This window comes from Silurus aristotelis (assembly GCF_946808225.1).
Source record: "Silurus aristotelis genome assembly, chromosome: 29".
NCBI lineage: Eukaryota > Metazoa > Chordata > Actinopteri > Siluriformes > Siluridae > Silurus > Silurus aristotelis.
Genome location: NC_139602.1, coordinates 10,179,666 through 10,190,551, shown reverse-complemented (window position 1 = coordinate 10,190,551; position 10,886 = coordinate 10,179,666). Strand labels below are relative to the sequence as shown.

Sequence of the window (10,886 nt, the reverse complement as noted above, 5' to 3'; positions counted from 1 at the left end):
AGAGCAGTGACAGGGAAAAGGAGTGGAGAGGGGGATGAAATAGCGTAAAATAATCAGAAAACGACACAAATGCATGCTGATTTTATGGTGAAGGTGTGCGGGATGTGAGTGAGGAGCGTTCCGGGGTTGTGGGTCTGGTTTTTGCGGAGTTTTTGTGTTGCTTTTCGGGGCTCTTTGCGGCCTTGTGGTTCAGGGTGCACGCATACTTCCGTACTACAAAGCACGCGACAGGTAGAGTAGTGCACTATTCTTTCCTAAGGGTCAGGGCGCTTAGTGTGCATTCAGGCTTACTGAACCTTCAGCTCATTAAATGCGATTTAAATGTGTTTCAGCGCAACTTCAGCATCATCATGACCTCCTGGGATGCAAGAATCTCCTCTTTATTATTCAGTCCCACTCAGTTCTTGTCTCGCACCACCTCTGAGATGTTTTTAGCAGAACTTCTGGACAATCTGAGGGATGACAAAACAAATGACAGCAAGAAGGTAAGTAAAGATGGAAAAAATGAGTACTCAGTTTTCTTTTTTGTATAATTTTCAAGCCACCTACTGTTGATTTTTATTTATTTATATTATTATTATTATTATTATTGTTATTGTTGTTATAGGTTGACATGTGCTTATTGCTGCTTCAAGTGTGCTGATTGTAATCACCCTTTAAACACCTCTTTGAATATTCAGACTCGGCTGTGTGTTACAAAAATATATTTCATGCACGGCAAAAAAAAAACCCACTAATAAAAAAAGGGTAAAAAGCTCCATAACATCTTACATTGAAACCTAATAAAAATATGAGGATGTATGGATTTTCTACAGTGGCTTAGAAAATCCCTTTAGAAGCTTTAGAACCTTTAAAAATGTCTTCCTCATGAAGTCTCAGGGTGTTTTTCCTTTACACCGTCACCACTGGATCGAACATTAGAGTTAAACCTATAGGCACTAAAGTATGGATGGATAGATGGATGGATAGATGGATGGACTTTTGTGAATGAAGGTCACCAGCATGGCCCCCACAAGAACGTGTGCTGTTTTATCAGGTTATAAGCAGCAGATCCTTTAAGTCCAATCATCCCATTGACTTTTACACCCATTTGGGATGAGAGATCGGACTAGTTGGGCTAGCCTTAGCCAACCTTGTGTGGTCAGGACACTTTGTGATTCACCTGGTGTCTTTCCTTAGACCACATTTTTGTAATTATTGACCACTGCATAACCAAAACACCCCGAAAGACCTGCTGTTTGAGATATACTTATACACATTGTATACATTGTATATAGCAGTTGCAGTGATGACTGGTAGCTGCACATTAGTGCCTGATGTCCGATGTCGCACCATAAAAGAAAAATGTGCGGCAAGCAAAGAAATGATCAGGTGTATTTTGGATCAGGTGCCTTCATCGTTTTTCATTTGATTGTGAAACGAAAATTAGTTGTAAGATTTGAAACCTTTTGAACATCATATAAGAATCTGAAAGATTTTCTATTCTTTTTATACTAGATACTCCTGTTGTCCATATTCTTGGAGCATCCCACGGTCCTTTGCACCACCACGTCCGCTGGAGAGCAGACGGCGCATGAGCTCGTCTCCATTCTCAACTGTACTCCGCAGAAATCGGTCGGTCTAAAATGCCACCTCCTGCTGGCCATCACCAGTGTTTTGATTTGCACCTCATGCTTGGCCGACCGAACCAAAGTCGCGGAGGACTATTTGAGCTTTTTGTTTTCATTGATTCAGGACACAAACGATAATGTGGGAGGTCCGACTCATCACGCGGTCAGAGCGGGTGCTTGCGAGTGTCTCAGAGAAATGGAAACCTGCCAGCCAGGCCTTCTGTCTCAAAAGCTCGAGGCTCTTTATTACCTTAAGCAGCAGGAAACCACCGTTCTGCATCAGTCCTATTGCATGCTCTACACAGAGGTGCTCAAGAACGCGATCCGATTTTTGACACAAGAAAAGGATGTGGATAACGCTAAGCTTCGGAGCGTCTTAGCGGGAAATGAAGGCTTTTTGTGGAAGCTCCCCCAGTTTACAAAGTCCAACCTGTCTGTCAGCATGGCTCAAGCTCCACAACTACCGACAACGCTGGACTTCAAAGAGCTGAAGTCCATAATGTCCTTAATCTTGGAGGAATCGTACTTGATGACGTCACCCTCACAGGCCGCCTTGCTTAGGGGGCTTGTCGAGGTGGTAGCGATGGTACCAGGCATCTCTCCGGCCATATTCAAGTCTCAGTTGCTCAGACTTTTTGGAACGACTGAGGTCGAGCTGATGCACGCCACCCTGTTTATGAAAGGCACGTTCACAGATAGCCTCTTTACTGCTGAGGACGAACATTTCTTGCTCAAGCGGCTCGTAGGAATGGCGCAACATCCCCTTCTGAGAGTTCCCGAGAAGCTCTTTTACATTGACTGCATTCTTCACTTTCCTGAAAACAGACCTATCTCTAGCAGCGGAGAGGAGTGCTTGCCTGTCCTCATTACCCCTAAGCTTACTCTATCCCTCTTCCCTAGTGTATTCAACGACAGCACCACAATGCTTTCTAGACTGAACCTTCTCTGCCTGGTACACCTCGAGGCAAATGAGGAGGAGGACGGCCAAGGTTTGGGATATCTGCTCAATCATGTGATGGCTCTGCTCAGAATAGTGGACAAAAACAGCAGCAGGGAAACTGTGGTGACCTCTTTCAGAGCGATTTACGTATTCCTCGTGCACTTCAACCACATGGAGAATCTCTCAGAGAAACTTGTCCATCGGTTACGCGAGCTGTTTTCCAGAAATTGTCACCTCGCACCAAATCTGATCAACCTCACCGACCGGATCCAGGAACGCCTTGAGGATTCACTTTGGTCGGTCCAGTTGTTGAAAGCTCTTCAAAGGTGCATTGTGGAAATGCCTTCTTTGCAACTAACCCTACAAAGCTTGGGTTGGCATCTCAAAATCTTGGCTCGGGTTGCACAGGAGAGTCAGATCACGCAGAAAAGTAGTATCTGCTTCCTCCGCGACATCCTCGTCAATTCGAACCTTTGCGAAAGAAGGAGCTGGCACGTCGGTACCGCTATCCTCGCGGTATGCCGCAACTTGCTTCAGCACCCTACGTTGAACCAAATGTTCATTGAGCTGGCAGATCTTCTTCAGCACATGTCCAGACACTACGAGGACACGGACATTCAAGACCACGCTCGGTTTTACTACACCCTCCTTACCAACTTGTCTTCGGAAAAACTTGCCAGTGTCCTCGCCAATGCCCCCATCGGAGGACAGGCAAAAATCCGATCGTTGTCTACCATCACTGCAAACGAAGAACTTGGCAGTTGTTCGATAGTTCTCCAGACGGAGAGTTGTATCATTCAGCTTGAAAAGATTCCCCCAAATGGTTCTCAGGATTTAGTTCAAAATGCAGAAGTCCCGACTGAGAAGGACTTATACGAGGTTTACCAAGAGCAACTAAAAAACCCCGGCTTTGCCTCAGAGGTCACGTTGAGGTACAACCTGACTCACGCAAACCTCACAGATCCTAGATTCGATCGTATCTTCACCATATGCTTGCATTTTAACGCAGACTTGTCGCACTATGCGAAAGTCGACGACATCTACGTGCCATGCCTTTTCAGAGACAGGAAGCCGCAACGAGTCAGCGTGAACCTGAAGCCGTATCACCCGTACCCAACAAGATTACGAGTGAGCGCCATTTTCACCACGGAAGACGGCCAGTCCTGGCACACTCATCTACCTGATGTTAAAGTGTCATTCCCCGAGATATTTCTTCCTGTCCCTTTACCGATACGTACACCGCCTCAACGCAAAGAGGACATGTTTGATCGGATTTGGGACGCGCTAGCATCCGGGAAACCCAGCGCTTCAGAGACGAGCCTCTTTTGTTTTAAGGCTGAAGGTGACACTCTAGCGGATCTGATTAAGAATTTTCAGAGGTACGTGATTTCACAAGGACCGAACGGGTGGAAGGTCCTGTTTTTCCTTCCACCGACATTTCATGTTTTATTGAATATCAGAGAGGGTGAGGACAGTGTTCAAGTCAGTGTTGCGACAGACAACTGGGAACTGCTCCCTCACGTCAACTCCTACTTACAAAACCTAACAGTGCTCTGTAACACAGCAACAGACAACAGATCTGGAATTGAGGAGCTCCGGGGTTCCTGATATACCTTTGTTAGCCGTTGTTGAATTTTAATTGAAATTAATTGAATATGTATTTTTTTAAATTATGTTTGTCTTGAAAATACAATTGTTTGCACCGAATGATATTTTGATGCCAAAGAAATTCACAGTATGGTGTATATTGACAAATAACTCAAATTGCAGTATTAATAAAAGAGAAATCACACAATTCTTATGCATTTTATTTTGTTTCAATGATCATGTTCAGGCAGCAATGTTGCAAAATGTAGGCAAAATCAACAAGTTTTGTCTATTTTGCAAAAAAACAGTTACAACAATTGAACAAATGTTACTGAAACTGGAGACTCCTTCCGCAAAATTCGAAGTAAATCTCCTTACAGAACATGTGACAAATCCCCATGTAATGAGGATGATATGACCACTTTGTTCCGACCAATCAGAATCGAGAACTCCACAGCGCTGAACATTCATGCGTCCATTCCAGTCATATCTGAGAAAACAATGGATTCTTTACTGACCACATAATATACAGGAGTCTCTTATGACTTATAAATTTGCAAGACTGGAAACTTTCCAGGAATAAACTGGGAATTTACAACATTTCAGTTGAATTTCTCTCCTGCACATTCATCAATCACATGCACACTGCACACTTACCACAAGGTTACTGAGGCCACGCCCCCTACATGCACTATGCATTCCTCACAACATATAAAACACCATTTCTCGAATCCGGCACACGGAATAATGTAAAAAATGTCCATCTTGGCGAGTTTTCACGTAAATTACATAAACATAACGTGCTGCGAGCAATTCTGCAACAAATTAGACTGACAATTAATTAATTTATTCATTATATTTATATGGTAATGTTCATATAAATGTCTAATTAATTCCAGTTTCCAACTTGGAATATTTCTAAAATTCCCACAGATGAAATTCCTGGAAAGTTTGATGAAAGTCTGGAAATTGACCCCCATGCAACCCCCAACCACAAATCTATTCTTCTAAAGGTTTGACCACTTCCCCACTCGTGTAACTTTGTTATTACTATTTCTGATTATAAATTTTTTTGCAGTTAGATTAGATTATGTCTTACACGTACACACACTCCGGTCAGTTTGAAAGACCCCCGAAGTTTGGTCCGGTGCTGGACGGCAGAGCGCTGCTTTGACTGTTCAGGAGTTTGTCAATTACACTGATTTCAGCATCCCGCTTTTCAACGTCTTCTATCGGGGTCCAGGACATGTCATGCTGCAGTTTGTAAGCGCCGAGGAACTCGTGTGGACAACTGGGACCCCATTCCTTTAAAACAAGTAAATAAATAAAGCATTTACTGTAACAAATTTCATTTATTTTTCTTTTATAGAAGTCCATAACAGCACTTTTCCCTCTGCTATAATGCTGCTTACGCTTTCCATTAAGAATATTACATGAGCTTCAGATGAATGCTTTACCTTCGGGGAGAGTATAGAGAAGTACCGCTGGCCTGATTCACGTGTGTACAGGTAATACATGTTTCCTGGCTTCTTCACAACATTGCAGGCTGCGTGGTGGAGATCGGCGTCCCTCTTCGCATCCTCTAACACCTGATATACAATGTATTTAGAGGAGAAATAACAAACAGTTCATCTTGAGTGGATTTTAACCGATAGCCAGGTTGGATCGTTGGGTGGTGGAAGCGACCAAAATACATGTGAAGACGCTTCAGAACGGCGTTTCCGTTAAGAAACAGAACAATCAGAGCATTTAAATCACCATTCATTCATTCATCAGTCATTTTACTGTGGAGTTTTGGAGAAAAGTGAAGGCAAAATTACTCCAAGCATCACTGCATTTTTAACCATGTTCCACATTCAAACACTCATAAAACATTTTTCTTTATAGGTTTGCTCAATCTTTCAAATTATTTTTATTTACAGTGTCCCTGTCTATTACTCTCTTAAATTTTATCTCATTTTACTGTGGAGTTTTGGAGAAAAGTAAAGGCAAAATCACTTAAAACCTCAGGTGCATTTTCAGTCATGTTCCACATTTCTATTTTCACAATTTACAAAGGCATCTTGTATTTTTAGCTTGTTGTTTCTGATTGCACTTTAACCCAAAGTGGGTTATAATCCCAGAAGGGTAAATAAACTTTATTTAATAAAGTTAAAACTTTTTTTGTTTTGTTTTGTTTTTTTTGTCATATGCAGATTGATTTTAAGCAGGGGGGGAAAAATCGATTTAAATCGCAAATCGGATTTTTTGTGAAAATATTTTTTTTAGGCCATATCGCCCAGCCCTACTAATACCTTTTTAAATAAAGTTCATTTTCAAACAGCACATGGTGTCAGTGCTCTAGAGGCCACTCCTGTATAATCACAGCAGACCTTCACAGCTGCTCTGGAAACGAACGCGACCCGGAAAAACTACGGGAATGGATTTTTGACGATAGTGCCAGCAATCGGCAAACGTCGTCGATTAATTGGTAAAACCGACGAATCGGTGGATCTTGAGTACCTGTAGAGTAGTATTGCATCCTTCATATCTCCAAAGAGTCTTAAAGTTAAATTCAGGAAGTGTTCCATTAGTCTTGTAATCTTTAATTCCGCAAAAAATATGCTTCTTGTCCGTTTAAGCATTAAATATAACCATAATGTCCAAGACTGTTCTCTTGTTATTACAGTTATATACAATCTTTCCTTTAACAGTTTTTCTTTATTCTTTCTTTAATAAATAATAAAACAAAACAATCCCATTCACAGTCATTTGACTGAGAAACCGTAAAGAACTCGGCTCATCCTTCACGGACCACGATTACGCACGTTTATCCTTTTTATGTGGCATGTACAGTACAAGCGAGCTGTTCCTACCAAAACTAATTAGAGCGATGCATAATAACCTTCACCACTGTCAAAACCGCTGTTATAGAAAATGAACAACACGATCAGATCTGAGAATTCCACAACATGTTTTTTACCTTCCTCGCTTGCTCCTGCAGGTATCTTATTTGATCCGCGATGACGGTCAACCTGTTGCAAGCGTTTGCTCGGATAAATTCGTCTCCCTAAAGAAAAAACAAGGACATGCTGGTGATTAGCAGGAACGGTATGATGTGCAAAGATCGATCTAAGAACCTTTCTGCGTACTTTCTGAACATGCTCAGCCAGAGCCACGAGGTCCATGGGATCTCCCACTCGGTTGGTGTGGTAGGAGCTCACCAGCTCCAGCCTGTTCGGATTGCTGTTGGTTTCCACCAGCATGACTGAAAATATTAAAATGAAACGTCAATGACAGTATGATCAGGTGCTGATAAGCTGTAACATCTAAATTAAACTAAATGTATATATACAGTGAGGAAAATAAGTATTTGAACACCCTGCTATTTTGCAAGTTCTCCCACTTAAAAATCATGGAGGGGTCTAAAATTGTCATCGTAGGTGCATGTCCACTGTGAGAGACATAATCTAAAAAAAAAAATCCAGAAATCACAATATATGATTTTTAAACTATTTATTTGTATGATACAGCTGCAAATAAGTATTTGAACACCTGTCTATCAGCTAGAATTCTGACCCTTAAAGACCTGTTAGTCTGCCTTTAAAATGTCCACCTTCACTACATTTATTATCCTAAATTAGATGCACCTGTTTGAGGTCGTTAGCTGCATAAAGACACCTGTCCACCCCATACAATCAGTAAGAAACCAACTACTAACATGGCTAATACCAAAGAGCTGTCCAAAGACACTAGAGACAAAATTGTACACCTCCACAAGGCTGGAAAGGGCTACGGGGAAATTGCCAAGCAGCTTGGTGAAAAAAGGTCCACTGTTGGAGCAATCATTAGAAAATGGAAGAAGCTAAACATGACTTTCAATCTCCCTCGGACTGGGGCTTCATGCAAGATCTCACCTCGTGGGGTCTCAATGATCCTAAGAAAGGTGAGAAATCAGCCCAGAACTAAACGGGAGGAGCTGGTCAATGACCTGAAAAAGGCTGGGACCACCGTTTTCAAGGTTACTGTTGGTAATACACTAAGACGTCATGGTTTGAAATCATGCATGGCACGGAAGGTTCCCCTGCTTAAACCAGCACATGTCCAGGCACGTCTTAAGTTTGCCAATGACCATTTGGATGATCCAGAGGAGTCATGGGAGAAAGTCATGTGGTCAGATGAGACCAAAATAAAACTTTTGGGTCATAATTCCACTAAACGTGTTTGGAGGACGAAAAATGATGAGTACTATCCCAAGAACACCATCCCTACTGTGAAGCATGGGGGTGGTAGCATAATGCTTTGGGGGTGTTTTTCTGCACATGGGACAGGGCGACTGCACTGTATTAAGGGGAGGATCACCGGGGCCATGTATTGCGAGATTTTGGGGAACAACCTCCTTCCCTCATTTAGAGCATTGAAGATGGGTCGAGGCTGGGTCTTCCAACATGACAATGACCCGAAGCACACAGCCAGGATAACCAAGGAGTGGCTCTGTAAGAAGCATATCAAGGTTCTGGTGTGGCCTAGCCAGTCTCCAGACCTAAACCCAATAGAGAATCTTTGGAGGGAGCTCAAACTCTGTGTTTCTCAGCGACAGGCCAGAAACCTGACTGATCTAGAGAAGATCTGTGTGGAGGAGTGGAACAAAATTCCTCCTGCAGTGTGTGCAAACCTGGTGAAAAACTACAGGAAACGTTTGACCTCTGTAATTGCAAACAAAGGCTCCTGCACCAAATATTAACATTGACTTTCTCAGGTGTTCAAATACTTATTTGCAGCTGTATCATACAAATAAATAGTTAAAAAATCATACATTGTGATTTCTGGATTTTTTTTTTTTAGATTATGTCTCTCACAGTGGACATGCACCTATGATGACAATTTCAGACCCCTCCATGATTTCTAAGTGGGAGAACTTGCAAAATAGCAGCGTGTTCAAATACTTATTTTCCTCACTGTACATCCATCCTAAGTGATAACAGCTGTGCGTCGTATAAATGTTTAAAGCCACACGTCTATTCATCATATTTATGTATTTTTCTGCTAGACAGAACCATACAAATATGTGTATCTTGTATTGGATTTGGAGAAGCGCCATGTGTCTAACATCCAGCAGCTCCGTGATGTCATTAAGAAGGAGTGAAAGAGGATCCCAACAACAACCTGTGCAGCTCTGGTGAATTCCATACCAGGAGGATTAAAGCAGTGCTACATAACAATGGTGCTCACACACAATATTGACACTGGTCACAGTTTTGACATGTTCACTGAGGGTGCACGCACTTTTGTTGCCAGTTATTTAGAGAATAATGACTGTATGTTGAGTTATTTTCAGAGAACAGTAAATCTGTACTGCTATCCAAACTGCACATTAACTAATATAATGTATGAAATCTTTTTTTTTTTTTTTTTTGACTGCTTAAAAACAGCACAAAGTTTAATGCGAAAGAACGAAAGATGGCTTTTACTTGTCACGTGTACATTACAACACAGTCAAATTCTTTGCATATCTCAGCTAAGTTTGGAGGCTGGGGTCAGAGTGCAGGGTCAGTCATGATACAACACCCCCCTGGAGCACAGAGGGTTAAGGGCCTTGCTCAAGGGCCCCAAAAGTGGCAGCTTGACAATAGTGGGGCTTGAACTCCTTACCTTTAGAGTCCTTATATAATAGTGCACTTTATAATAGTAAAAAAAATGAATCTCAAGATATTTATTATGAATTATAATTATAGTGAAGTTAGATTTTCTCTAAAAGAATGATCAGCTGTAAAAGAAGTGTGTATAAAGACAAAGTGCATTATTTTATCCTGTTATAAAACCTGGTTGTCGTTCTTTTTTATTCCTGATGGTCCTGTAAATACAGTGTTTATGCTCAGTGTCCACGCTGTATTCTGACCTGTGTTTCCTCTGTCACTCTGATTCGCCAAACTCACAGCTTTATCCATTTGCCAGCGCGGATGATGATGACCTATAATATGCTAATATTAAGATTTAATTAAAGTTAAAAAATGATATCAAAAGAGTGCATTAATGTTTATATAATTTCAATTCTAGTTTCATGAACAACGAGCCATAAAAAAATATACAGATTCGGCAAGACAACTTCGCCAGCCTGCTCTTTCCTGGGTCTTTCCCATGTGTTAGTAGGCTTACTCAAACGCCTGACGAAAAACACAGACAAAAATAGTTTCTCGCGACAAAACTAAATTTTTGTAAATAATACTGTAATTTATGTATAATAAGATAATATAAGTGTAAGTGAAATAATAATATTTAAATTTTGTAATAAAATATTACTATATTTGTTCCAGCACTTTGTGGTCACCGAAAATATGATTAAGGCCCAACGCGTCAACCGAGCCGCCATCTTGGAAAGGTCATCTGTTTTATATTTGCACTAATAATTATAAAATATATTTTTGTTTATTTTGTTTTTGCTTAAATTATGTTTAGTTAAATTATGAGTGCAATTATATAAATCAAAGTATTTCTGCTCCTACAGCCCCGCCCACTATATCTACAACTTTAAATACCATACTATTTTTTTTATTGTACACTTAGTCATTCAACATTCATACCATAATGAAATATTACAAACATATTCATATTTTAAAAAGGAAGGAAAAGAATGAGAAAAAAAAAGTAAAAAAAAAAAAAAGAAAGAGAAAATAGAATAACAAGAAGGGTAGACATATTATTATATTATTTTTTTTAAAAGGAGGAGTTTAGATTTTTAAGTGTAATCATGGTTCTGGTTGCTTTCCGAC

General features: G+C 40.8%; 2 protein-coding genes across 5 annotated transcripts in view; one reads left to right on the top strand and one right to left on the bottom strand.

Moving 5' to 3' along the window:
- The window catches only part of ap5b1 (adaptor related protein complex 5 subunit beta 1), a 4,397-nt gene extending 52 nt beyond the window's left edge, over nt 1-4,345 (top strand). The window contains exons 1-3 of one of the 2 annotated variants that reach the window (XM_083535263.1): nt 1-104; nt 333-485; nt 1,498-4,345. The exon at nt 1-104 is cut by the window's left edge and continues 52 nt beyond it. In XM_083535263.1, the coding sequence (XP_083391389.1) occupies nt 351-485; nt 1,498-4,158 (2,796 nt within the window). In that variant the 5' untranslated portion in view covers nt 1-104; nt 333-350 and the 3' untranslated portion in view covers nt 4,159-4,345. Of the gene's footprint in view, nt 232-332; nt 486-1,497 lie in introns of both variants that reach the window. The other variant, XM_083535262.1, reaches the window with a different exon arrangement.
- Nucleotides 4,343-10,262, bottom strand: cUnh1orf50 (chromosome Un C1orf50 homolog). 3 transcript variants are annotated; one of them, XM_083535426.1, is made up of 6 exons: nt 10,016-10,262; nt 7,269-7,384; nt 7,100-7,186; nt 5,595-5,726; nt 5,237-5,442; nt 4,343-4,627 (listed from the first exon to the last, which is right to left on the bottom strand). In XM_083535426.1, exons 1-5 carry the CDS (start codon nt 10,062-10,064, stop codon nt 5,254-5,256), a joined length of 573 nt encoding a protein of 190 aa, XP_083391552.1. In that variant the 5' UTR covers nt 10,065-10,262; the 3' UTR covers nt 4,343-4,627; nt 5,237-5,253. The 3 variants fall into 3 exon arrangements, with proteins under 3 accessions (XP_083391552.1, XP_083391550.1, XP_083391551.1); XM_083535424.1 differs by having other exon boundaries at nt 5,243-5,442; XM_083535425.1 differs by having other exon boundaries at nt 5,247-5,442.
- Nucleotides 10,263-10,886: the final 624 nt, after the last annotated feature.

Bases quoted from the DNA above. Each gene is read 5' to 3' on its own strand.
- cUnh1orf50 (XM_083535426.1), bottom strand. From the start codon at position 10,064: ATGGATAAAGCTGTGAGTTTGGCGAATCAGAGTGACAGAGGAAACACA. The intron at 7,187-7,268 runs GTACGCAGAAAG...TTTTTTCTTTAG, and splicing joins TGGCTGAGCATGTTCAGAAA to GGAGACGAATTTATCCGAGC. The intron at 5,443-5,594 runs GTAAAGCATTCA...CTTGTTTTAAAG, and splicing joins TCTCTATACTCTCCCCGAAG to GAATGGGGTCCCAGTTGTCC.